The 26,348-nt window shown below is 50.5% G+C and overlaps 1 protein-coding gene and 1 long non-coding RNA gene across 2 annotated transcripts; one reads left to right on the top strand and one right to left on the bottom strand.

The window, feature by feature from the left end:
- Positions 1–9,295: 9,295 nt before the first annotated feature.
- LOC111749822 (uncharacterized) lies at positions 9,296–16,583 on the bottom strand. The gene is made up of 3 exons (XR_002785000.2): positions 16,039–16,583; positions 15,475–15,618; positions 9,296–13,296 (listed from the first exon to the last, which is right to left on the bottom strand). It is a non-coding gene; the product is annotated as an uncharacterized LOC111749822 (long non-coding RNA).
- Positions 16,573–26,341, top strand: FPGS (folylpolyglutamate synthase). Its single transcript, XM_003407711.4, has 15 exons — positions 16,573–16,753; positions 17,957–18,085; positions 18,170–18,223; positions 18,308–18,372; positions 20,080–20,194; positions 20,342–20,419; positions 20,553–20,614; positions 20,721–20,823; positions 21,102–21,179; positions 21,432–21,579; positions 21,665–21,754; positions 22,626–22,776; positions 22,957–23,032; positions 23,793–23,859; positions 24,797–26,341. Exons 1-15 carry the CDS (start codon positions 16,616–16,618, stop codon positions 25,204–25,206), a joined length of 1,764 nt encoding a protein of 587 aa, XP_003407759.1. The 5' UTR covers positions 16,573–16,615; the 3' UTR covers positions 25,207–26,341.
- The last annotated feature ends 7 nt before the right edge of the window (positions 26,342–26,348 follow it).

Genomic DNA, 26,348 nt, shown 5'->3' with positions numbered 1-26,348 from the left:
GAGTTCCAGGCTTTGGCTGGAGGGAGGATAGGGCTGTCATTCCCCGATAAGGAGAAGGCTGCAGTTGGATCAGGCTGGGGCTTGGGTTCTTTGATGTGTTTAAGTTTGAGCTGCCACATGGACATCCAGGCTGAGTTGGCAGGTATGTATTGGAGACTAGTTCAGGGCCCAAAGTCGGGGCTGCAGACACATCTTAGGGAGTTGTCAGCTTGGTGAATTTAAAAGCCCTAAAGTAGGATGTGCCCGTGGCTTTAACCGACAGGTTGGATGTTCAAATCTACTCAGAAGTGCTTTGGAAGAAAGGCCTGGCGATCTGAAGAAATCAGCCATTGAAAATCCCATGGAGCACAGTTCTGCTCTGACACACATGGGGTCACCATGATCTGGAGTTGGCTCACAGCAAGTGGTTTTCAGGCAGGATGGGATGGCGCCAGAGAGAATAGGGGTATGATCCACTAGAACACTGCAGTGTTTAGGTGTGGTCAGGGCATTAAAGGGAACAAGTAAGCAGAGACCAGAGGAGAGTGCGTTCCAGCAGCTAAGGGACAGTGAGCGTTTCTGGGAGGAGGGATAGATATATAACTGTGCTACGGATAGGTCCAAAAGATGAAACTAAGAACTGACCGTTGGGTGTAGCCACATTAATGTCAGTAGACCTTGACAAAAGCCATTTGGGTGGAGTGCTGAGCCTTAAACCGTGACAGGAGTAGTAGAATCAAGACAGTGGGAACAAGGGAGAATTGAAGGTGAGATGGTTTTGCTGTAAAGGAGAATGTAGGGAGCAAGCTAGCCTTTTATTTTCTACGAGAGCTCTGACGGCGTGAGAATGAATGACCCTGTTGAGAGAAGAAAGTGTTTATTATGATCCGATACACAGGAGAAAACGGTGCAGAGATGTTCAAGCAGTGCCCAAGGCCCTGTGGCTGGTTGTACAGAGGCACCACTGAGGCTGTGACCTCACAGCATTGCCCCAGCCTGTGCTTTGCTGCCTTGTGAAGGCGCCCACAATGCTCAGGGCAGCCCTGTTTGTGGAGAAGTATAAGCTCCATCCACTTAGGTAAGTTTGAGTGACATTTCTCAAACTGAAACACATACAAATCACCATCTGGATAGGCCTGGGAGGGGCATTTCTACCAAGCTTCAGGTGATGCTGGCCCTAGTGGTAGGATCTCAGCAGCTTGGATAGAGCATAGCCCTGTAGTGGGATGCTAGCCAGCCCTTAGAACGAATGTGGAAGTACCTGCATTGTGACAGAGAGACGTACTTGATGCAATAGGTGGAGAGAGCAGGTTACAAAATAGGTACTGCTTGAGCTCATTTTTGTAAGAAAAAGGCATCACACTAAAACGTTACCATAGTGATTTTGGGTTGTTCTGACCTTCATGCTTCTCTGTTTCCTCGTGTCCCTTAATTCATATTTTTACTCGTACAATTAAACAACATTTTAAAAAGACCAAAGCATGGCCCTAACTTCTGGAGCTGCTGGCTCCAAGCTCAAACCCACTGCCTCCTCCTACACTCCACTCGGGGGAGGAGCCTGAGCCCACCAGGTCAAGTGCGTGTTCTTGTCCATCTTCAGCCCCAAACCCTGTGTGACCTGGGCTCACTCCATCTGTGGAATGAGGTGTGCCTCTCCCCACCAGGAAAACTCCATGAGGGCAGGGTGTGTTTGGGGCTTTACCATGTTCCTGGACCTGGCACAAGAAAAACTCTCAAGTACTCTTGAGTGAGTCAGTAAACGGATGAAAGATTGGAGAGACTGTATAAACTGAAAAACCCCTCACACACACTTGCTAGGGACAGGACTCCATGTCTTGGCTTCTTTTCGACCAAATGATATGATGAAACAAGGCCTCTCTGCTAGCAGACTCTGATGCTTTAGGTCAAAGGTCCCCATGTCTGTGCCAGACCCTCAGTTCTGCCCACGGGGATTCCAGCCTGGCAGGATGAGGGCAAAAGGGGCCCTAACTGTCAGGGGAGGTGGGCTGTGATAAGGAGGACTGGAAGAAAAGCCAGATAAAGCTAGCCCCACCTTGTTAGGAAGTCCAGCCCCCAGGATTGGATGTCTCCCAAATACACACCTCCAACCCTGCCTGCCAGCTCACCTTTAACCTTGACCCAGTAGTTATTTAACTCATGGGGAGATTCTGACTAGTCTTGCACTCCAGAGACCTGCCAGGGAGGCCAACAGGTCTCTGGGCAGATCCCAGAATGAGGACAGGAACCTATCAGGTAACACCTTCCTCCCTGCAGCCAGGGAGGCTAGAACTTTGCACCGAGGTCCCTGTCAGGGGAGAAGACAAGGCCTTGAGAACCACCCACAAACTCACCCTCCCCTCTCTGGCCCAGCCTGGGCCCACGGCGCCAGCTAAAGCCTGATCAGGTTTGCCTTGGCAGAGGTTCTCGCGCCTGAGTCACTGCAGGCCCCGCCCGGAAGGGGAGCGGGAAGCCATGGGATGAGAGGTGCCAGGTCTTCGGCCACCTCCTGGCCAGTGGCTGAGAAGTTCTGGTGGGAAGCAAGCATGGCGTGGCAGGGCTCATCTGGGTATCCTCTCTGGGCAAAAGCTGCCTCCTTCCAGGTAAGAGAAACAAGTGACTTCGGACAGGTGACCTCAGCTCTGGAAGCCTCAGTTTCTTTCTTTCCTCTTTGGTACAATGAGTGTGAATAATCTTTCAGAGATTGAAAGGCCATCAGTAATGATAACTCTACACCTTTGTGGGGCCCCAAAGGAAAGGCCTTGTCAGCCAGCAGGTTTGCTTGAGAGGCCTGAGGTGACTCAAAGGATGGCGTTGGCCTCCCAGCTCCACCCTCAGCTCAGCGGATTCTCTTCAGAAGCCCCGATGTACTTATACATCCTTTTTAAGATCTACAGTCTGGATTTCATCTGATTTAACTCTCAGGGTTGTTCTGTGAGGAAAGGTTGCTAGCCATACTTCAATAACAACAATAATGGTAATAATAATAGCGACATTGATCAAGTGCTCACTACTTGTGCCCCAGGCAGGGGCCATTATTATCTGCATTTTGTAGATCAGAAAGCTAAGGTTAGGAGTTAGAGGTTTTCGAACTCAGCTCACATGGAGATGCCCTTGCTCTGTGCTATGGGCCCAGCACCTTCCAATTCAGCCTCATCACAGCCCTCAGAGCAGAGACGCAGGCAGCATTTTACAGCTAAGGACATAGGACTCAGCCCCGAAGCTGGCCGGCTGGGAAGCTGCAGAGCCGGTCCCTAGACTTGCAGCCAGCTGGGCAGGAGACTGACCAGAGCCTATGACCGGACCCTGGGCTGGGCTGCAGGGCAGCAGAGAGGCAATCTGGGTTCACATCCCAGCAGATACTAGATACGTTGCTTAGCCACACCGAGCCTCAGTTTCCTCCTCTCTAGAATGGGGACTTCGAGGCAGTGCCTCCCTCCCTCCTGAGGTTGCAGTCTAAAGCCCAGATGGCAAATGGCAGGGCTGCTTCTCACCACTTGGTCCAGGTGCTGCCCACCGGCTGTGCTGTGCCTCCCTGGACCTTCTGCCCAGACATAACCTTCTGCCCTGCAGCAGAGAAGCGTGGCCCCAGGCCCCCAGGGTTTGGGAGCAGTGACCACTTCAAGGTCATCTAGGCACCCCTCGCTTTAGAGATCAGGACCCCAGAGAGGTGAGGTAACTTGCCCAGGGTCACACAAGGGTTGTCTTCAGAGCTGGGCTCTGCTTTCCCTCACCAGGCGAGAGAAAGCCAAGGGTAGGCCCCCAGGGGCTAGAGGGCATCGGCATTTCACAGGGCTCCTCACTCTGAAATAAGAGCCAACTTGAAGCCAGAGCCCCGTAGACCAGATAACCTTTCATCTAACAGGGCACCAGGCGGGAGGGGGCAGAGTCCAGGGTGGCCTAAGAGTAGAGTCTGGGGTTGGGGGGCTGGTGTTGCAGATGCCTATAAATGACCTGAAACAAGGAGGTGCAACCTGCACAGAGCACAGATCCAGGGGCCCCTCATCCTCATCCAGTACAGCTGACCCCAAAGACACACAGACCGGAGCCCCTACCCCTGTGGCTACATGACTTTGGGCAAGTCACTTCCCCTATTAGGCCCTTGTTACCTCCTCTGGGGAATGAGCCTTGGAACAACCTTCCTGGCAGAGTGGTTGCTGGGGATTAAATGAAACCGTGTGTGTAAAGCTCTCAGCACAGTGGTAATATCTAGGAAGAACTCAGATAACTATTATTTAAGAAAACCAAGTAGCCAGGGATGCCCAAACTTGATTAGCGTGGGAGCGTGTTGTGTGAATTCCATCAATCCTCCATATTTTAACTTTCTTCTCTGTCTCTCTGTCTCCCACATACACATACACCCACCCCCACACACAGTCACCTCCTAAATAAAATCTGTCAGTGCCTCAGTTTCCTTCTCTGTGTGGTGAGGATAATCATAGTACTCCCGGAGCTGTTGTGTGGATTAAATCAAACGGAACTGGATTTAAACAGAATCCTTACTCCACCACTTGCTAGATGGTGACCTTAGCAAGTGACTCCTCTCCTCCGGTCCTCACTTTCTTCAGCAGGTCAATGGGGGTGATGGTGCCAGCCCCTCCTTCACAAGGCTCAGCATAGCACCCAGCTCCAGTAAATCTTACATCCCAGGGATCAAGGGTCAAAGGCAATCCATGGTTACAGGGAGATAACAAATTGGGAAGAAAAAAAAATCAAAAAACATTTTTTTTTCCCCTCTGGGCATCAGCAAGAGCAGGTCTCAGGTGTGAGCAGAGAATGTTTTGGTGAGCTCAGAGATCTTTCAGGCCCCTTGAGGAAGCAGGACTGAACCAAAGGTTTCTATGGCATGGCCCACCTAAGGACCCCCTTGCCCACAAGTGCGGACCCCCAGGAGCACCCAGAGCCTAGGGAGCCACAACCAGCTCCAGGTCAGTTCTGGCCCTGCTGGCCTTTTGCTGGGCCTCAGTGTCCCCATCGATGGCCCGTGGTGTAGGAATCGGTTTAATTCTTTTTCTCAACTCTGCGTGTTCACAGGGGGAATATAATAAGAAACAAATGAACAAGAAGATGAAAGTTGCCCCTAGTCTTACGCCCCAGTTATCATTTAGGGAATAAAACTTTTAGCCTGTTTTCTAGATTATAATTATTTCAACAAAAGTGGAGCCACACTATCCATACTGTCTCAATGGATTTGTTCCCTCACAGTGTTTTTATATTGTGATTCACGTCACTCATTTTTTTTTTAAGTATTTATTTTGAAATGGTAATACAACCACATGGTCCACAATTCCGAAGGTGAAAATGTGGTAAGAGGTGGCATTTGAACAGAGAGCTGGTCATGTGAACTTTTGGGGGAAGAGTGTTCAAAGTAGCAGAATAACCCATACAAAGGCCCTGAAACTCTGACATCCATCCACCCTGTGTGACCCTGGACTGGTTAAGTCACCTCTCTGTGCCTCTGTTTTCCCATCTGTATGTTGTTCTTAGGCGCCACAGAGTCAATTTTCGACTCATAATGACCACACATGACAGTGTAGAACTGCCTCATAGGGTTATAGTGGTTAAGAGCTTGGCTGCTAACAAAAAGGTCGGCAGTTTGGACCCACCAACCACTCCTATGAAACCCTATGGGGCAGTTCTACTCTGTCCTATAGGGTTACTATGAGTCGGAATTGACTTGACGGCAACGGGTTTTTGTTTTGTTTTTTTTATCTTTACGGGAGAGCCCTGGTGGCGTAGTGGTTGAGAGCTCGGCTGCTAACTAGAAGGTCAGCAGCGGCTTGAATCCATCAGCCACTCCTTGGGAACCCTGTGAGGCAGTTCTACCCTGTCCGATAGGGTCATCATGAGTTGGTATCCACTCAATGGCAACAGATTTGGTTTTGGTTTTTTAAGCTTTACGGGAGCAGATCGCCAGGTCTTTCTCCTGTGGAGTGGCTGGGTGGGTTCGAACAGCCATCTTTTTGGTTAGCAGCCAAACACTTAACCATCGTGCCACCAGGGGTCTCTCCCATCTGTCCTAGAGCCATTGCGAGGATTACAGGAACACACGTGATGCTCGTCGAACAAGTTACAAAACCAAACCTAATCAAGCCCATCGCCATTGAGTTCTTTCCAACTCACAGCAACCCCGTGTGTTATAGTAGAGCTGTTCCCTAACAGGATTTTCTTGCCTGTCACGAGGCCTTTCCTCTGCATTGCTGAGTAAGTTCAAACTGCCAACCTTTAGGTTAGTAGCAGAGTGCAAACCACTTGTGCCACCCAGGGACCTATGTGACAAGCTAAGTGCTCATGAATGACTTTGTGAAGGTAGACATGAGCTTGATGTGTTTGAGAATTAGAGTGATGGTGTTAAGAGAGGCATGCTGGGGCCATATCATAAGGGATCTTGCCCCCTGTTGTCAAGAGTTCAGATTCATTCCAAGTGCGATGGGAATGAAATGGAGGGTTTTAAGCAGAAAGACAAGATCTGATTTTCTTTAAAATTAGGAGAATGGTTGTGTCAGGTGGCTGTAGAGCAGGCCAGCAATGGCAGCCTTGATCAATGGGTCGCCTGGAAAGGAGGAAGTGGATTCTGAAGAGGCTGTGGGGTAGAGTGGATGGATGGATGTGGGTGTGAGGAAGAGAGAAACCCAGGGTGAGGCCTAGCTTCAGACCTGAGCAGCTGGGCAGATGGTGGAGCCATTTCCTGAGCTGGGGTGGCCTGGGGAGGAGCAGGTTTGGGGGCAGAGGTTCAGTGGACGTGGGCTATTTAAGATGCCTGTGGACAGCCTGGTGTGGGGGGGGGGGCGGCTGGGTAGGCCAGCAGGCCATCGGATGCTGTGTCTGTAGCTCAGTGAGGAGGGCCAGGCTGAAGAGGGACATTTAAAGTCAGGCATCATCTCAGACCCAGGACTGCAGGAGGCTGCCTTGGAGAGGGAGGCGTGAGCCTCCGTCCGACCTGCCAGCGTGAAGATACTGGGGAGAAGGTGCAGCAAGCAAGGAAGGAGGGAAACCTGGAGAGAGAGGTGTCCCAGAAGTCTGGAGAAGAAAGGGTATCAGGGAGAGGATGTCGTCAGCCGTGTCACCTGCCACAGGAGACTGAGATTGAGGATGATAAACAGCGTGTGGGTCACGAGCACAGCCCTGAGTGTTTCCTCCAGGTCATTTTAGAATTAGAACTGCAGGGTCAAAGGGAGGCCTATTTGAAGGCCCAGTTGCCCTCCCAAAACACTAAAGTCCATTAACACCTAATGAGCCAGAGTCAGGGTGAGGATTAGGAGAGCCTGCCCCTCTCCACACCCCTACACCCCCTGGAGGATACAGAATTCTTTTGAAGACAAGTTTTCTTCTCCCCCAATTACAGAGAAGAGTTTTCTTGTGGGTCACTCTCTGTAAACAGAGATTCAGAGGGGAGAGAGTCCTTGTCTACACCAAAGGGTCAGAACACCCACGTGGCCACCAGGAATGTGCCCACCCCGACAAGTGCTAGACTTCTCCACAAACTTGCTTCCACGCTTGAACCTCTTCTGGTCTCCGCAGAACCTGGGGCAGGGGGCAGCTGTACCCTCCTCCAATTCAGGGTCTTCAGGGGGTGGACTTTGGGGACTCTTGTCCTTCTCGAGAGTCTCCTAGACATCCCCAGAGGTATGAGCTGGAAAAGAATTAATTTTAACCTTCACCCAACAGAGAGGGAGACTGAAGGTCAGAGAGGAGAAGTGACTTCCTTGGCATAAAGGCAGCAGAGAGCAAAGATGGCCAGACAGGTGATGTTAAGGAGTGAGTAGATCAGACTTTGTTTTTCTTGTTGTTAGCTGCCGTGGAGTTGATTTCAGCTCCGAGCGATCCCATGCGATGGAGTAGAACTCCCTCATAGGGTTTTCCAGGCTGTAATCTTTACGGGAGCAGATTGCCAGGTCTTTCTTCCTTGGAGCTGCTGGGTCAGAAGAGCAGACTTTAGAGTCAACAAACCTGGGTTTGAATCTTGCTGTGTCACTCTGAGTGAGTTACTTAACCTCTCTGAGACTGCATTCCCCCTCCTTCACCCCCTGTATAATGGGAATGAAGCCCTTGTGGTACAGTGGTCAAGAGCGCAGCTGCTAACCAAAATGTCAGCAGTTTGAATCCACCAGCTACTCCTTGGAAACCCTATGGGGCAATTCTACTTTGTCCTATAGGGTTGCTATGAGTTGGAATGAACTCCATGGCAATGTTTTTTTTTCTTTTTTTTTTGGATAATGGGGATAATCTAATTTACACAATTCTCATGATGAAAAGAGATCATCCATGCACAGCGCAGGGACGTACACTTAATAAACGTTAACTAAAAACAACCCACCCAGAAACTGACAGTGGTGATCGTTACACAGCATTGGGAGGTGAGCACTGGCCAGGCCACAGGGGGCTCAAGGGCTCTATTTGTCCTGAGGGCATGATGGCGGGAGCAGGGCAGTAATTTGGGCCAATGTGAGTTTAGAAAACCCACTCTGGGGACTCACTCTGTGACCCCAGGCTGTCTCTGTCCTTCTCTGGGCCTCGGTCTCCGGCCTCTACAGCAATGAGGGTAGATTTGATCATGGTTTGCAATACGTGTATTCCTTTGGGAGTTGCCTTCTTTACTGCGCTCCTATCAGCTGGACTGAGTACTCGATGGGCAGGAACTTGCCATCTGTTCCCCAGAGTGTCCCTGGCACCCAGTGCAGGGTTTGGCATGGAGACAGTTTCTCAACAAATGAATGAATGAATGGACAACATCCTTTCCCTTTGGGAGGGTGTGGGTTAAAGGAAAATTCCTCCACCGCCTTCTGCTTCAGGCCCTCACTTACCCCTCAACCACACCTGCCAACCTCGGCGGCTGCTTGCCAGTTATCCTGCACCCTTGATGCTGTTGCCATTCATTTTCTTTCCTTTTCTCTCTGGACAATGGCTTTGTTTCTATTGTTGTTTTTCCCAGAGAGTGGGAATGCTTTCATGGTGGCACCAAAAGGCAACAGTGGTTCTCCCCATGTGTGCAATGAAGGTGCCTTTGATTTTCTTCTTTATCCTTTCCTCTATTTTCTTCTACAAGTGTCTGTGGCTTTTTAAACAAAAAGTAGTGATACAAAGGAGGGGAGCAGACCATAAAGGCAATACAAACAGCCTTTTTTTCCCCAACAATTTTTGCATGTACAACTCAGTGACATTGATTATGTTCAAGTCGTGCAACCATTCTCGCTGTACTTTTCCTAATGATTCCACGACCCTAAACTAAGCTCAATACCCACTAAAGAAAAAGTCCCCTTGTCCCCCTCCCTCCCACCCCTGGTAACCACCAATAACTTTTGGTTTCTATATATTTGCTTATTTCACATAAATGAGATCATACAGTATTTGTCCTTTTGTGACTGACTTATTTTGCTCAGCCCGATGTTTCCATCAAGGCTCATCCATTTTGTGGCATGTATTAGGACTTCATTTCTATTTATGGCTGAGTAAAAATTCCACTGTATGTACATACCACATTTTGTTTGTCCATTAATTTTTTATTTAATTGTGCTTTAGGTGAAAGTTTATAGCTGAAGTTAATTTCTCATACAAAAATTTATACACATATTGTTTTGTGACATTAGTTGCAAACCCCACAATGTGACAACACACTACCCCTTCTTACCCTGGGCTCCCTGTGTCCATTCAACCAGTTCCTGTCCCTTCCTACCTTCTCATCCTGCTTCCGGATAGGAGCCGCCCATTTGGTCTCACATATCTGATTGAACTGATAAGCACTCTCCTCACGTGTATTATTTTTTGTTTTATAGTCCGGTCTAATCTTAGTCTGAAGAGTGGGCTTTGGGAATGGTTTTACTATTGGGTTAATAGAGTGTCCGGGGCCCATAGTTTCGGGGGTTCTTCCAGTCTCTGGAAACCCTGGTGGTGTAGTGGTTAAGTGCTACGGCTGCAAACCAAAGGGTTGGTGAACCAAAGAATCTGCCAGGCGCTCCTTGGAAACTCTGTGGGGCAGTTCTACTCTGTCCTATAGGGTCGCTATGAGTCGGAATCGATTCAATGGCACTGGGTTTGGGTTTTCCAGTCTCTATCAGACCACTAAGTCTGGTCTTTTTACATGAATTTGAGTTCTGCTCCGTACTTTTCTCCTGGTCTGGTGCTCTCCGTTGTGTTCCCTGTCAGGGTAGTCATTGGTGGTAGCTGGGTACCATCTAGTTCTTCTGGTCTCAGGCTGGTGGAGTCTCTGGCTTAGGTGGACCTTTACTCTCTTCAAAAACCCTGGTGGCATGGTGGTTAAGACCTATGGCTGCTAACCAAAAGGTAGGCAGTTCGAATCCATCAGGCGCTTGGAAACTATGAGGTCGCTATGAGTCAGAATTGACTCCATGGCAACAGGTTTGATTTTCTTGGTTTGGTTAGTCTCTTGGGCTAATATTTTCCTTCTGTCTTTGCTGTTCTTCATTTTCCTTTGTTCCAAGTGGATGGCCACTCACGAGCTTTTAAGACCCCAGATGCCACTCACCAAAGTGGGAGGGAGGCCAAACACTTTCTTAATAAACTGTTATGCCAATTGTCCTAGATGTCCCCTGAAGTTATGATACCCAGGCAGCAGCCCCAGCTGCTCTGTCCCTCAAAGTGTTTGAATGTGTTCAGGAAAATTCTTAGCTTTTGCTTTGGTCCAGTTGTGCTGACTTCACCTGTATTGTGTGGTGTCCTTCCCTTCACCTAAGATGATCCTTGTCTACTACCTAGTTAAGATTCCTCCCTGCCCTCATAACCATCAAAGAATGCTTTCTTCTTTGTTTAAACCTTTGCTTGATTTCTTATAATAGTGGTCTCATACAATACTTGTCCTTTTGTGACTAATTTCAGTAAGTATAATGCCCTCCAGATTCATCCATGTTGTGATATGTTTCCTTATTCATCATTATTTTTATGGTTTTGTAGTATTCCATTCTGTGTACATACCATAATTTATTTATCCATTCGTCTGTTGATGGGCACCTAGGTTGCTTCTATCTTTTTGCTTTTGTGCACAATGCTGCAATGAACATGGGTGTGCATATGTCTATTCATGTGATGGCTTTTATTTCTCTAGGATATATTCCAAAGAGTAGGATTGCTGGATTGTATGGTACTACTATTTCTAGCTTTTTAAGGAAGCACCAAATTGTTTTCCAAAGTGGTTGTACCATTTTACATTCCACCGGCAGTGCATAAGTGTTCTAGTCTCTCTACAACCTCGCCAACATATATTATGTTGTGTTTTTTGGATTAGTGCTAGTAATGTTAGGGTGAGATGGTATCTCACTGTAGTTTTGATTTGCATTTCTCTAATGGCTACTGATTGTGAGTGTTTCCTCATGTGTCTGTTAGCCACCTGAATGTCTCGTTTGGTGAAGTGTGTTCATATCCTTTGCTCATTTTTTAATTGGATTATTTGTCTTTTTATTGTTGAGGTGTTGCAGTATCTTGTAGATTTTAGAGATTAGACCCTAATCGGATATGTCGTAGCCAAAATTTTTTTCCCAGTCCACAGGTTCTCTTTTTACTCTTTTGGTGAAGTCTTTTGATGAGTGTATGTGTTCGGTTTTTAGGAGCTTCCAGTTATCTAACTTCTCTTCTGGTGTTTGTGCATTGTTAGTTGTGGTTTGTATACTATTTATGCCGTGTATTAGGGCTCCTAGCGTTGTCCCTATGTTTTCTTCCATGATCTTTATTGTTTCAGATTTTCTATTTGAGTCTTTGATCCATTTTGAGTTAGTTTTTGTACATGGTGTGAGGTATGGGTCTTGTTTCATTTCTTTTTGAAGATGGATATCCAGTTATGCCAGCACCGTGTGTTAAAGAGACTGTCTTTTTCCTATTTAATGGACTTTGGGCCTTTTTGTCAAGTATCAGCTGCTCATAGATGGATGAATTTACGTCTGAGTTCTCAATTCTGTTCCATTGGTCTATGTATCTGTTGCACCAGTACCAGGCTGTTTTGACTTAGCCATTCATTTGTTGATGGACATCTCAGTTGTTTCCACATTTTGGCTGTTGTGAAAAGTGCTGCAATGAACACTGGTATACAGGTTTCTGTTAGCATTCCTGTTTTCACTTCTTCTGGGTATATATCTAGAATTGGGATTGCTGGGTCATATGGTAGTTCTATGTTCAACTTTTTGAGAAACTGCCGAACTTTTCCACAGTGGTTGTACCATTTTACATTCCCACCAGCAATGGATGAGGGTTCCAGTTTCTCCACAACCTCACCAACGCCTATTGTTTTCCATTTAAAAATGGCTTTTCAACATAAAAAGTTCTCAGTCTCCCTCAGAATAAAATAAATGCAAATTATAACTACCGTGAGGATCTGTTTTTCCACCCATCAGGTTGGCAAGGATCAAAGTTGGAGAACACTCTATGTTGGTGAGGCTGTGAGGAAACAGGCTGGATTAAACCCTGCTTAGGGTGGAAACTGGTCCCAACCCTCTGGAGGACAGTGTGGCAATATGGATGAAAATTTCAAAATCAAGTTGCCCTTGACCCAGCAATTGAACTTCTTGGAATTTATTCATCAGTGTACTCACACATGGAAGAAAAATGAAGACAGACTGTTACTCATTGGAGCATTGCTTACAAGCAAATTATTGGAAACAACATAAACACCCAATGGCAGGAGACTGGTCACCTACACAATGGTATTTCAACACAATGAAGTACTACGCAGCTTCAAAAAAACCAGTTAGCCAACAGGGTGGCTCACATGTACCAACATAGTCCAGAATGAGGGCCAGGATATGTTGTTGTTGAGTGCCGTTGAGTTGAGTCCAGCTCATAGCGATCACATAGGACAGGGTAGAACTGCCCCATAGGGTTTCCAAGGCTGTGATCTCTAAAGAAGCAGATTGCTACATCTTTCTCCTGTGGAGTGGCTGGTAGGTTTGAACCACTGACCTTTTGGTTGGCAGTTGAGTGTTTTAATCACCGTGCCACCATGGCTCCTTTTCGGCTAGCATAAACCTGCTGCCATCAAGCTGATTCTGACTCATACTGAGCCTACAGGAGAGAGAAGAACTGCCACATAGGATTTCCAAGGAGTGGCTGGTGGGTTTGAACTGCCTACCTTTTGGTTAGCAGCCAAGCTCTTAACCACTGTGCTGCCAGGGCTCCTCAGTTAGCATAAATCAAAAAAACCAAACCCGTTGCCATCAAGTCACAGTGACCCTATAGGACAGAGTAGAAATGCCCTATCAGCTTTCCAAGGAGCGGTTTGGTGGATTGGAACTGCTGACTTTTTGGTTAGCAGCCGGCTCCTCAATTAGCATAGTTACGTGGAAAAAGCATGATGCATGATCATGTGCAGTCTTCTACCTGTGAGTATAAAGAGAAATAGATACGTTTTTCTATCTGCTTGTAAATGCATACAGTATTTCTGGAAAGATCACAAGATCTGGATCGCATCAATTGCTTTTAGGGAGGGAAATTGGGGTGCTGAGACCTCGGGTAGGAGAGAGGCTTTTCACTGTACACCTTTTTGTACCTTTAAATATCTTAATTATACGGTGCATTATCCCATTTCTTAGTCATCTAGTGCTGCTATAACAGAAATACCATAAATGGATGGCTTTAACAAACCTATTGCTGTTGAGTCAATTCTGACTCATAGTGACCCTATAGGACAGAGTAGAACAGCCCCATAAGGTTTCCAAGGCTGTACTCTTTACCATAGGGCAGCTGGTGGGTTCAAACTGCTGACCTTTAGGTTAGCAGTCAAGTGCTTAACCACTGCACCACCAGGGCTCCTTGTAACAGGTTACAGGGGAGAAACTACAAGGACTTCTTTGCTGGGGAGAGGGGGGACAGAAATCAGTTAAGATTCAGGCATGTAGATTAATGGGGGTTTCTACATTATGCCTGAGTGGGGGAGTCTGTCCCTGGGACCCAATTCTTAAAGGAATGGCCTAAGCTCCATTTCCCTCTCTTACAGATGAATCAGCTGAGGCTGCCAATAGTAGAGCTGGAAAAAACACTTGCCATACAGAGGACAGAATCTGTGATACAAAAGCACTTTTATAATTGACAAGAGAAGGGGATGAACAGACATTAGAAAAATGGGCCAAGGATGAGTGAAGCAGCTCGCCGAAATAAACGCATGGAATGATGCTAAAGTAGGGAAATAGAGAGCAACAGTGAGATGCCACTTTTCATCAGTGGTCTGGGGGACATTCTGCAAAAGGGATGCTCTCCTCACATAAAGCTGTAAGGATGCAAAGGTTTAGTGTTAGGGGTAAGGACTCTGCGCTCTTCTGCCTGATTTTGTGACTCTGGCAGGTGCCTTTACTCCTTTGTTCCTCGTCGGTGAAACAAGGGTGATTATAACGCTAGTTCCTGTTTCACAGGTTTGTCGTGCGGGTTAAATGAGCTTCTCTGGATAAAGTGTTTAGAACAGTGTCTGGTGCCAAGGAATGTTATCTAAGTGTTTGCTAGTAAATGTCTTAGGCCCTGTTGCTGAAGAGTTGATTCCAACTCATAGTGACCCTATAGGACGGAGTAGAACTACCCCATAGGGTTTCCAAGGCTGTAATCTTTACGGAAGCAGACTGCCATACCTTTCTCCCATGTAGCGGCTAGTGAGTTCGAACCACCAACCTGTTGATTAGCAGAGGAGTGCTTAACCACTATACCACCAGCAATCCTTAAATATCTTAGAGGGATCCCTTTAAGGTTATTGTTGATTAAGAAAGTTAAGATGCAGAAAAGGTTGTTGTCTGCATTGACTAAACTATAGATTATAAGTGCTTCTGTGATTTCATGAGCGTTGAAAAATATAGGATACATTCTTGGCTATCAACAAGGGTTATTAAGGTAGGCAGTAGGGAGTGGGGGCAATAAGCAAAAGAAAAACTTTTAAAGGCTCTTTGTCATTTTTATTCATTTATTTAAATTATATGCATGTATACACATAGAGGAGTTCTGGTGGCGTTAAAGAGCTCGGCTGCTAACCAGGAGGTCAGGTGTTCGAACCCACCAGCTGCTCCTTGGAAATCCTCTGGGGCAGTTCTACTCTGTCCTGTGGGTTGGAATTGACTCTATGACAATGGGTTTTTTTTTTTTTTTTTGGTTATACGCAGAGATGGATCTTGGGTAACACAAATGTTTAAGCGCTCAGCTACTAACTGAAAGGTTGGTGGTTTGAATCCACCTAGAGATGCCTTGAAAGAAAGGCCTGGCAATCTGCTTCTGAAAGATTACAGCCATTGAAAACCCTATGAAGTGCAGTTCTACTCTGAAACACTTGGGTCGGTCAGAATCAACTCAGTAAAAAAAGTAGCAACTGGTATATGCACAGACACAGTTTAAATGATTAAAAAAAGAAAAAGAAACCAAAAAAGGTAAGGGTGTCTCTATCTCTTGTGGGGGGAGGGGGAGGAGGGGGCAGGGGCAGGGATGCCCCTAGCAGTGTTGTGAAGGGCAGAACCTCAAACACTGATGGGATCTTCCCAACACCTCACTAGCTTATTTCAAAATCAAACAAGCTCTGATATTTACCCCCAATGCCTGAAGGAAAGAGGGAGGGAGGAGGGAGGTACTGGAATCCCATCAGTCTTTTGAAGGATTGTTTTCTATCTGTGGGATCTTCCTTGGAGCCCTATTTGCAGCCCCTGGCCCCCTTCTGGGCATAGGTTCCTCTATCTGTAAAAAGAGAATCATCATTTTACTTTTTCAGGGTAGAAGTCAGAGCCAAGAAGGTCATAGATGGGAGATAGTTCTGAAAACTCCAGAACAAATGGGGGTCCCCTTCACCCATAGGTAGGCTAGGTTACTACCCCACCCCAGGTAGTGCCTGGAATCCATTCTCCACCCAGCCTCTGCGAGAGTGATCTTCCAAAGCACAAATCTGATCTTATGCCTTCCTTAAAACCATTTTATTTTCACTTAGATTTAATCCACACTCATCAGGCTACAAAGCCCTCCCGGCAATATCTGGCCTCCCTGTACTCAGAAACAACCAGGCCTGAACAGGCCTATATTCAGTTCCCCATTGCTGCAATCTCTTCCTTTGCACACATGGTTCTCTCCCTTTGCCAGGAAACCTCTTTCTCCTCACCTCACCTCGCTACCTCGTGACTCCCCCCAGTCCTGCAGGCCTCAGCCAGAATGCCACTTCTTCCAGGAAGCCTTCCCAGGGTCAGTTAGGGCCCCAGTAGCGTAGGTGCCTGGGTTTTGGTCCATCTTCTGCAATTGGGTTGTCAGATCCGGAGGGCCAAGGCCACATCCGCGCTGCCTGCGGTCTTCGCGTTTAGTCGGGACACCTCTGGGCCAGGATTCGATGACTTCGAGATATTGGCCAGGGCTGTCAGTCTGTCTCTGTGGGGCTGGTTCAAGCTGAGGGCTGCCGACTGGGATCGGCTTTTTTTGAGAGGCGCAGCCCGGTCCTTGGGAGGATGGTGTACCGCTAAGGGAAAAGCCGCCCCAGGGAGCGTGCCCCTCATAATCATGGGCTCCGCCCGGCTCTTCGGGCTGCCCCGCATAAGGATGGCACCCGCGAAGGCGCTGGATCCTCATTGGTGGTAGAAGGCTTAGGCGGCGCTGATTGGTGGAGAGCGTGGGCGGGTCGGGGCTAGAGCGGGCGAAGCGGGGCGGGGCGTCTCCGGCCCCGGCCTAGTGTGCGGTCTACTACGCCAGGACTATGTCGAGGGTACGGGCCCGCCTGCACCCGGCCCTATTCCTGGCGGCGGTTTCTGCGCGCTGGACGACGACCGGGGTCGGGACCGAGCGGGGGTTAAGCGCGCGGCCGGCGCCGCAAGAGCCTGGCATGGAGTATCAGGTATGTAGCGGGCCGGGCTGGCAGTCGTGCGATGACACGTGGGCTGGGCTTGAGTCACCCACCATACAGGCTCACCAGCTGACTATGTGGGCGGGGGGCGGGGGGTGAGGGTTGGAGAATGAGACTAAGGGGCTTGGGGGGCGGGAACATCCTGGAGTCTGAGAGTGGAGATAGGGATTAGGAAGTTAGGCCCGGGCTGCAGGATCTGGGAATTTGAGGCTAAGTTGTCAGGCACTAGAGGGTGGGAAGGTGCACCCCATGGTAGGACTGGGTAGTCCAGGGACTCAACTGGGGCTCTGGAGATCCGGTGGCCCTGGTGTACGAACCGGCAGTGCGACGCGAGCGGGAGGAGGAAGGGATCCGGGAGTTGAGACTTGAAAGATTCAGGAGTGTAAATCTGGGGGTGGAGTCTCCAGAGCTCAGAGGACTGGGGTATCCAAGTGGGGCAGTGGGGAGCCTAAGACCCTGGGAAACAAAGACAGTTTGTGTACGGTGCTGTGCCAAGGGCCTGTTGCTAGTGAGGGTGGAGGTGGCAGGGAGTGGTACCTGTTTGTAGGGGGTTGGACCACCCACCAGCCAGCCATTGAGGTCCTGAGGGCCAGATCTGAAGCCTGAGGGAAAATAAACAGCACCTCACCCCTACCTCCACTGTGGGCCCTCCTGATGCATACCTACCTCCCAAAACCTGGCTGGGTGACCCTGGGCACACCCTTCCTCCCTCTGAGCCTTTTTCTTTCCCCCACCTGGTTGTTTCCAGCAGTTCTCCTGGTCAGAATCTGGAACCCCACAGTCTCCAGGGTTGGGTGTGGAGCCTCCAGGGATTCCAGAACCCTAATACTCCCGGCTTCTGCATTCTGACCCCCACCCCAGCAGGTGCCCAGTACAGCAATGGACCCCACTGGACAGAATGAGGGCAAAGTGCCCAGGTGGTGAAGCCTGGGGAGCCTGAACAGGAAGCAAGGCTAGCCCTGCTAGTCAGTCATGCCACTTTCTTTGCCTTGCACTCCCTGCGTGGGGCTGAGCTGCCCCAGGCTCCCATTTCTGCCAGAGCTGGAAAGGGGCCACCTCTCTCTCCTGTTGCCCAACCTTTAGTCTGGGGCAACAGGGCTGGCATGGCAGGCCTGCCACCCTGTTCTGGCCACTGGTGTGCCAGGTGCCTTGTATCTACGGACCCCTAGTGAGCCTTAACCTTGTGGTTGCCAGGATGCTGTGCGCACACTCAACACCCTGCAGACCAATGCTAGTTACCTGGACCAGGTGAAGCGCCAGCGAGGCGACCCCCAGACACAACTGGAAGCCATGGTGCTGTACCTGGCACAGAGTGGGCTGCAGGTAAGCAGGGCTGTGGTAGTCAGGGCCTGTGACCCCCCCTTCCCATCCCTGTGACTGAGGCAGAACTTTGTCTTTCTGTCCCAGGTGGAGGACTTGGACAAGCTGAACATCATCCATGTCACCGGGACCAAAGGGAAGGTAAGGGACAGGACCTGGGGGTAGGGGGTCCACTTAGTGGCACGATGGGATGAGGCCTGCTCAGACAATACCTTTTCTTTCTAGGGTTCCACCTGTGCCTTCACTGAACAGATTCTCCGAAGCTACGGCCTGAAGACAGGATTCTTTAGGTACATAGCTGTGGGGGGGTGTACAGTGTCTCTTAGCTCTCTGGGAGTCTATGGAAACAGCCAGGGCCAGGGTCACCCCCAGGAGCTCAGCTGCATGTCTCTCTGCCCAGCATTTATTCATTCAACAAACATTCAATTAGCACTGACCTTATTGGCCCAAGTGTTAATTATGAAAAAACCCAAACCCTTTGCCATTGAGTCAGTTGTGACTCACAGTGACCCTATATGTTATGGCAGTCCTTAATTTTCATAATGAAAAAATTTTGGAAGAGAAAGGCAACTTGAATATACAAACAAAATACATAGCTAGAATAGTCAGATTTTTTTAATTAACTTAAATTCCACATACAATTTTTAAATCACATAGAAATGAATATTTATTCCTGTCTTTGAAATAAGGAGCAGAAAACCTGGCTTAAACAATAAGGATAGTTTATGATGTTCTTGGAGTGCCTGGGTGGTGCGAACAGTTAATGCGCCGAGCTGCTAAAGGAAAGGTTGGAGGTTTGAGTCCACCCATAGGTGCCTTAGGAGAAAGGTGATCTCCTCTTGAAAAATCAGCCATCGACAACCCTGTGGAGCACAGGTCTACACTAACACACATGGAATCGCTGTGAGTCGGAATCGAGTTTATGGCCATTGGTTTAATTATGACGTCCATGTCAAGGCCGCTGGGTGTGGGCAACAGAAGGGAGGCTTTCACGCTGCTAGCCTTAGCTGTGGCTTGGCCCTTGAGGCAGCGCCCCCTCTTGGTCACAGCTCAGGCATCCAGACACACAGAGGATCAGAGATAGAATATGGGTCCCTCTTCCCTGTGTACTACAGGCCTCTTTTAAGCCAGTTACCGATAAAGCAATTTATTCCTTGTGGTTGAGGCATTTAAGGTTTTTGCCTCTTTTTATTTTACCACTTTTTTTTTTATCCAGTGACCTCCATATGCATCTCAAACTGGCTGACTGAGGTCATTTCAGGCCACCGTGTTTCCCCCAAACAGTTTTTTATTCAAAATAAAGAAATAAAGAGGAGGACTCGTAATAAGAGAGGGTCTGTGAGGACTTAAATATAAGGCAACAATTTTTCTTTTAAAATAATTGTTTTGGTAAAAACCCTAAACTTCAACTCAGGCCCATGTGGCCTTGTGGGCCAGCTGGGGGATGCAGCTTGAACCCAGCAGACATGGCCCTGCCCTTTAGGGCTGAAAGGAAACCGATATGGGTGCAGGTATTAACAGAGTGACTGATCGATGTGTAACGGGGAAAATGCAATTGCGGGCAGGGGGGCTGCTGGAGCCCAGAGAGCATGCTCAGCTGGCTTCAGGAGGTGGGGGGGTGTTTATGGAGGAAGGGCTGTCTTAGTCCAATCCTCTGGAGTGAGTAGAAGAGAGTCAGGTGAAGCAGGGGGAGGCAGGTGCAAAGCCCTGGAGGTGGGGCGGGGGGCTGGAGGAGCTAAAAATAGTCTGGGTGAAGGAAACTTGGGTATAGAGAGCTAGCTGGGGCATAGGAGAGGTGAGGCACAGAGGTCAGTGGCATCAGCCTCAGTGGGGCCTTGGAGGCCCGGGTGAGGAGCTGGGGCTTTGCTGAGGGTAGTGGGGTTTCCAGCAGGGGAATGACAGGTCAGATTTGTAGTCAGTCACAGGTCTGACTACAAGGTGGGGAAAGACCAGGGGGCTTGAAAAGGGAGTCCTGATGACCCCAGGTCTCCCGGCAGCTCTCCCCACCTGGTGCAGGTGCGTGAGCGGATCCGCATCAATGGGCAGCCCATTAGCCCTGAGCTGTTCACCAAGCACTTCTGGCATCTCTACCACCGGCTGGAGAAGACCAAGGTGCCCCATGCTGGAGGACTGGGGGTGGGCAGGGTAGGGAGCGCTGGCATGGGTGGATAGCCCAGAGGGCACTGCACGTCAAAGGACCCCACATCCCTAGAGGAGGCGCTGCGGGGCTCTAGACCTTGATGTGTTCCTATGCCACAGGACGGCAGCTGTGTCTCCATGCCTGCCTACTTCCGCTTCCTCACCCTTATGGCCTTCCACGTCTTCCTCCAGGAGAAGGTGCGTGTCTGCTGTCCAGAACCCTGTGCCTGAGGCTGTGGGGAGGGCAATCTCAGCAGGCTAGGGGGCTCCCTGTGCACACATGGCACCTGGATATCCTGTGCCCCTTGCCATGCCCTCTGGTCCTCTGCAGGTGGACCTGGCGGTGGTGGAAGTGGGCATCGGTGGGGCTTACGACTGTACCAACATCATCAGGTAAGGGCAGCTACTTGGGGTGAGGAGTGGGGTGCCAGGAGCCCAGGCCTGACCCATTGCTTGGGAACTCAGGGCAGGGGCATCACAGCCTTTTCATCTTCTGCAGGAAGCCTGTGGTATGTGGGGTCTCCTCTCTTGGCATCGACCACACCAGCCTTCTGGGGGACACGGTGGAGAAGATCGCATGGCAGAAAGGGGGAATCTTTAAGGTGGCCAGTCAGGCTGGGGCAAGGGGAGGTACATGGAAGGCCTGGGCCTGGCCCTCAGGCTCAGAGGAGTGGGGCTGGGACAGGGCATCAGTGGGATGAGTGAAGAAGCAAGCTGAGCCTTCTTTCTGGCTTCTGTCTACCTATCGTAACATGAGGGACAAGGGGTTCCCTGTGGGGCAGAGGTAGAGTGAGTGGCCAAGACCCAGGATGTAGGGCCAGAGTGGGAAGGATGGAAGGCCCTGGGCCACCCCCGTCTTACTCTCCCTGATCTCCCACAGTGTGGCGTTCCTGCCTATACCGTGCTCCAGCCTGATGGTCCCCTGGCGGTGCTGAGGGATCGTGCCCAGCAGATCTCAGTGAGTCTGATGGAACGCGGGCCCTGCCTGGGGAGGCAGTTTATCCTTTCTGGCCTTAGTTTGCTTGTCTGTGCAGTGAGGGAGCTGGGTCGGCTGCTCATCTGGTTGTAACACATCTTGGTTTTGGGAGCAGGGCTTGGTGGGTTCTGGTTGGTGGGGGAAGATGGGAACACTGGCAGGATCAGGGAGGGCCTCCAGGCCAAGGTGGCAGTGGTAGCTTCCCTGACCAGCTGTTTTCTGTCTCCTGGGCAGTGTCCTCTCTACCTGTGCCCACCACTGGAAGCCCTGGAGGAAGGGGGACCACCACTGACTCTGGGCCTAGAGGGGGAGCACCAGCGGTCCAACGCTGCCTTAGCCTTACAACTGGCCCGCTGCTGGCTGCAGCGGCAGAATCACCCAGGTAAGTAGAAAGGTGAGTGGGCGGGCAGGGGCCCCTGCCTGTGAGGGTCCTGAGCACACTTGGTCTCACTTCCCTGCCCCCACAGGCATCGGGGAGCTGAAGACATCCAGATCCAGCCTCCTGCGGCAGCTGCCCCTGGCACCCGTGTTCCAGCCCACCTCCCACATGCGGCACGGTGAGTGGGTTCTTCCTGCCCAGCCAGGTGTCTTTGTGCCTCTTCTTTTGGTTTCCTGTTTGGGAGGTGGGATCATTTTGATCTGATGGCTAAGAGGACTGTGAAGTCATTAAGTCTCTGTGACCTCCAGTTAATGAATTGTCCCTGAGTCTGTTTCTTCATCTGCCAAATGAGATAGTGATAGGACGCATCGCAAAGGGCTATGGTGAGGATTCAGTAAGGCGACATGGCTAAGGTGCTGAGCCCAGGCCTGGTGGATATGGGATAAAGTGCCTGGCCAGTGGTAGCTGTTGTTACTGTCATTTTATTACCATCTTTATAAGACCATGAGGTTCTTGAGGATGGTAAGATTGTCATTTGCTTTGCCATCCCCAAAGCTTTCAGCACATAATAGGTGCTAATGGCTGTTAAACCCCTCCAGCAAATGGTTCCAGCATGCCCACTGTGTGCCAGGCCCCGTGTCAGGGGTTATTATAAGGTTCTGGAACCAGGCAGATCTCGGATCCCACCCCAGTCCCACGACTCACTTGCTCTGTGACCTAACCTCTGAGCTAAAGGTCCTCCAACTGTAACATGGGAATAATATATGATAGCAGCCTCCTCTCCGGGTTGCCTGGAAGATTCCACCAGATAGGGAGGGCAGTGAAGAGCTTACTGACTGGCGCCCAGTAAGAGGCTCATACGATCTTCAGATCCCCAGAACCCTCAGATCCCCAGAACCCTCGTAAGGGGCAGCCTTCAGAGCAGCGGGGGTGCTGAGGGCAGGGAGGCCTTGCTCCAGGTTGCTTGTGCAGAGGAGGCTGGAGTGGGAGAGGACGTGGGACGGCATTCTCGTGGCAGCAGCTGGAGGGCTGCTTTGACCCCCCCATAGGGCTTCGGGACACAGAGTGGCTGGGCAGGACCCAGGTTCTGCGGCGCGGACCCCTCACCTGGTACCTGGATGGCGCGCACACAGCCAGCAGCGTGCAGGCCTGCGTGCGCTGGTTCCGACAAGCGCTGCAGAGGCGCCAGAGGCTGAACAGGTTAGGGCGAGGCAGGGGCGGGGCCAGGCCCAGGAGGGGGTGTGGTCTCGGCGACGGGGGCGGGACTGGCCGGTGGAGAGAGTTGGGGTCTGGAGGAAGAGTTGGGGTGGGACTCACAAAGAAGAGGGGGTGGGGAGGGCCGCAGGTCGCCGCCTTCTTATCCTTCCCCTTCTCGCACAGCGGGCAGGAGGTGCGGGTCCTGCTCTTCAATGCCACTGGGGACCGGGACCGGGCCGCACTGCTGAAGCTGCTGCAGGTGAGGGGCCTCAACGGGGGATGTGTAGCAGGCAGCCCAGGCCTGGTTCTGTCACTCTGGTTGTATAACCCCAGGCCAGCACCTTCATCCTGAGCCTGGGTTTCCTCAACTGTAAAATGGGGTCATCCCCCCTCCTATGGATTGCACTGAGGATTGAATATAGAAGCACCAGACACGTGGGGAAGTCTAGGCATTGCATATGACCCTGAGCAAAAGATTTCATTTCCCTGAGTCTCAGTTTGCCTCTCTATAAAACGGGGTTGCTAAGGATACCTGCTTCTGAGGGTTGAGGAGTCACTGGGCCTTTCCCTGCTTGGGGAAACTGGGCTGCCCTCGGCTGTCAGGCTGAAGTGGCTTCTAGGAATCATTTGGTTTTTCACTCCCATTTCACAGACAGGCAGAGGCTCTTGTTCATATCCCATTTGTACTGGCGAAGCCTTTCTCCAACCTGGATTTGGGGCCTGTTCACTACTTGGTGACCTTAAGCAAGTGCCCCCACCCCCCACCAAGCCTCAGTTCCCCCATCTGTAAAGTGACTGATGTCTTCACCGTCCAGACCATAAGCCAGGCAGGGTAATGGAGGTGGATTGAGAGGTTTTGGGGAACTGAAGTGCTGCAGCTGGGCTTATGCAGTTTTACTCCAGTTCAGCCAGGGTTTAGGGGTGGGGGACATCTCCAGAGATGGGAACGCATGTGGAAGTCAGGATGGGGAGAGTCCTCGCTGGCCTCTGACACCAAATCTACCCCCTTGACCTTCTAGCCCTGCCAGTTTGACTATGCCGTCTTCTGCCCCAACCTGACAGAAGTATCACCCACAGACAATGCAGGTGAGGTGACAGACAACGCAGGTGAGGTGGGCAGGGGGCTGAGGTCCCTGAGGTAGACTGCTCTGTTGGTGACAGTGGGGGCTTCTGAGAGGGAAACTGGAAGTACATTTTGAATTTTGTACCATGAGGCTGCAATGCCAAAAAAAGAATTATCTGAGGAAACGGTTTTCAAAAGGCAAGTGAAAGCCCACTAATGGTTGTCGAAATCGATTGAGTGGGTCTGAACCAGCATTTTTTATTTTAAATAAAATAGAATAGAAGATATCAGTGTGCACTGCATGAAGTAAGGCTAGGTACTGTTTTGTGAAGATTTTGTTCCAGGTATACACACACACACTGGGTTTCGATGTAAAAATGTCTTTTGTTTTGTTTTACATTTGTTTAGCTCCTTTTATTTTTAAAAGGCACTTTTATATCCATTGTCTCTTGTGATACTCAGAAGATGTATGTGTAGAATGTGTAAAATGTCTTTTTTACTGTGGGTCTTGGTTAAAAAAGTTTAAACTAGTGTAAAAAATATGATTCTCAGACCTCACATCAGGCTGTCTGGGGAGAGTCCAGGAACGTGCATTTTTAACCAGCTTCCCTGGAAATAGTTATGCCCAGCTGGGGGTAAACCCTAGCTAACCATCTATTTTACAAATGAAGGCAATGACCCCGGGGTGGGCAAATGGTATTCTGTGGGCAAAAGCCCTATCTTTGGAGCTAGACTGCCTAGCTCTGCCTCTCACCAGCTCTGTGACCTTGCGCAAGTCACTGAACTTTTCTGAGCCTCAGTTTCTTCATAGCATCCACTGTGAGGACCACTAGGAGGTCTGTCAGATGAGGCGTGTCAAAGGCCTGGCACAGAGCAGGTGCTCCTGACACACCTGGCCCTCTCCCCCTTCGCTGACCCCACCCCATCCCTCACCAGCATGCCTATTTCTGTGCCCTGCAGACCAGCAAAACTTCACAGTGACATTGGACCAAATGCTGCTTCGCTGCCTTGAACACCAGCAGCACTGGGGCAACCTGACCGAGAAGCAGGCCAGCCCAGACCTGTGGAGGCCTCCCAACCCAGAGCCTAGTGGACCCACATCCCTGCTACTGGCACCCCACCCACCCCACAGCCACAGCGCCAGCTCCCTCATCTTCAGCTGCATCTCCCATGCTTTACAGTGGATCAGCCAAGGCCGGGACCCTGTCTTTCAGCCACCCTGTTCCCCACGGGGTCTTCTCACCCACCCTGTGGCAGGCAGTGGGGCCAGTGTACTTCGGGAGGCTGCTGCCATCCATGTGCTGGTCACGGGCAGCCTGCATCTGGTGGGTGGTGTCCTGAAGCTGCTGGAGCCTTCCCTGTCCCAGTAGCTGAGGCAGCGGGGTTGGAGGTGGGGTCTTCCCACACCTTCCCTGCGTTCTCTCCGTGAACTCCTGTACTAGGTGCCTTTTGTTTTCTGCTTTCCTGGTTCTGTCTACACTGACCCACAGACCTGGGCACAGGCGGTGGAATAGGAGACTGGAGAGGGGAGGCTGGAGGAGGATGTCCCTCTGTCTCTGAGCCTGGGGTGGCCTTGGCCTCAGTGCCCCCTCCATGCCTTGGCCTCTCCCCCAAATGTTTTCCCTCTTGGCTGAGTCAGCCTGGGGGCTTCCCAGTTTTCCCGCTATTGTAGCAGGCCTGGAAGCCCAGCCCATCTCCCCCCACACCTCGCTGCCTCCTGGCTCAGGCCCAGTGTATTGTGTGAGCTGCCTGGTCAGGCCTAGGGTCCCTCCAGGTGCCTGTGATGGATTTCCTCCTTCCAGTGCCTTCTGAGAAAACGGAGGACCCCTGCCTGGGGCCCCCTGGGAACAGAGGGTGGCTACAGTAAATTAAAGCCTTTGTTATTTTTTTTTTAAGAAATGACAGAACTTGTGACTTTCTTGACCTCTGTCTCCCTTAGCAGACAGTAGGGGATGGGCTGCAGCTGGCACAGGAACTGGATTGTGTAGGAGGAGCCCAGCCATGTGGCCTGGGACAAGCCCCTCCCTCTCTCTGAGCCTCAGTTGGCCCGTCTGAATAGGACTGGACGAATATGTCTTGACCACTTCCTACATGCCAGGCACTGCTTTGCGGACCTCTTCGCAGAGACCTTGTGACTGAGGAATTATCATACTCATTTACAGATGTGGGTGCTGTGGTGGGTTTAAAGTAACCGTGGGACTTGCCCACAGTCACACAGCCAAGTGGCAGGTCAGGATTTGAACCCAGAGCTGTCAAGAGCCTGTCCCCAGAACTCCAGAGGCGGAATGTCAGCAGGGCCTCCTGATTTTTGTTTTCTCATCAGCCCTGGTTCCAGAGATTTGCTTCCAAGTGAGTGAGTAGCAGGGAGGAAGTGGGTATCCTCCAAACCTACCATAGCCTGGCTTCCTGCTGCTGTGTCGCCCAAGGATGCCCCGTGGCCACCAGGCTGGCCCAGTGGGGGCTGAGGACAAGAGCAGCCCCATTCTGTGTCCCTGGCCCCTCCTGTACCCTC

Source organism: Loxodonta africana, chromosome 9, assembly GCF_030014295.1.
Source record: "Loxodonta africana isolate mLoxAfr1 chromosome 9, mLoxAfr1.hap2, whole genome shotgun sequence".
Classification (NCBI taxonomy): domain Eukaryota; kingdom Metazoa; phylum Chordata; class Mammalia; order Proboscidea; family Elephantidae; genus Loxodonta; species Loxodonta africana.
Note: the sequence above shows the minus strand (reverse complement) of the source record. Positions and strands in the feature narration are given on the sequence as shown.

Excerpts from the sequence above, each read along its gene's own strand:
- FPGS (XM_003407711.4), top strand. The coding sequence starts at position 16,616 with ATGTCGAGGGTACGGGCCCGCCTGCACCCGGCCCTATTCCTGGCGGCG. Across the intron at positions 18,086-18,169 it reads TGGCACAGAGTGGGCTGCAG|GTGGAGGACTTGGACAAGCT; the intron begins GTAAGCAGGGCT and ends TTTCTGTCCCAG. Across the intron at positions 18,373-20,079 it reads CTGAAGACAGGATTCTTTAG|CTCTCCCCACCTGGTGCAGG; the intron begins GTACATAGCTGT and ends GTCTCCCGGCAG.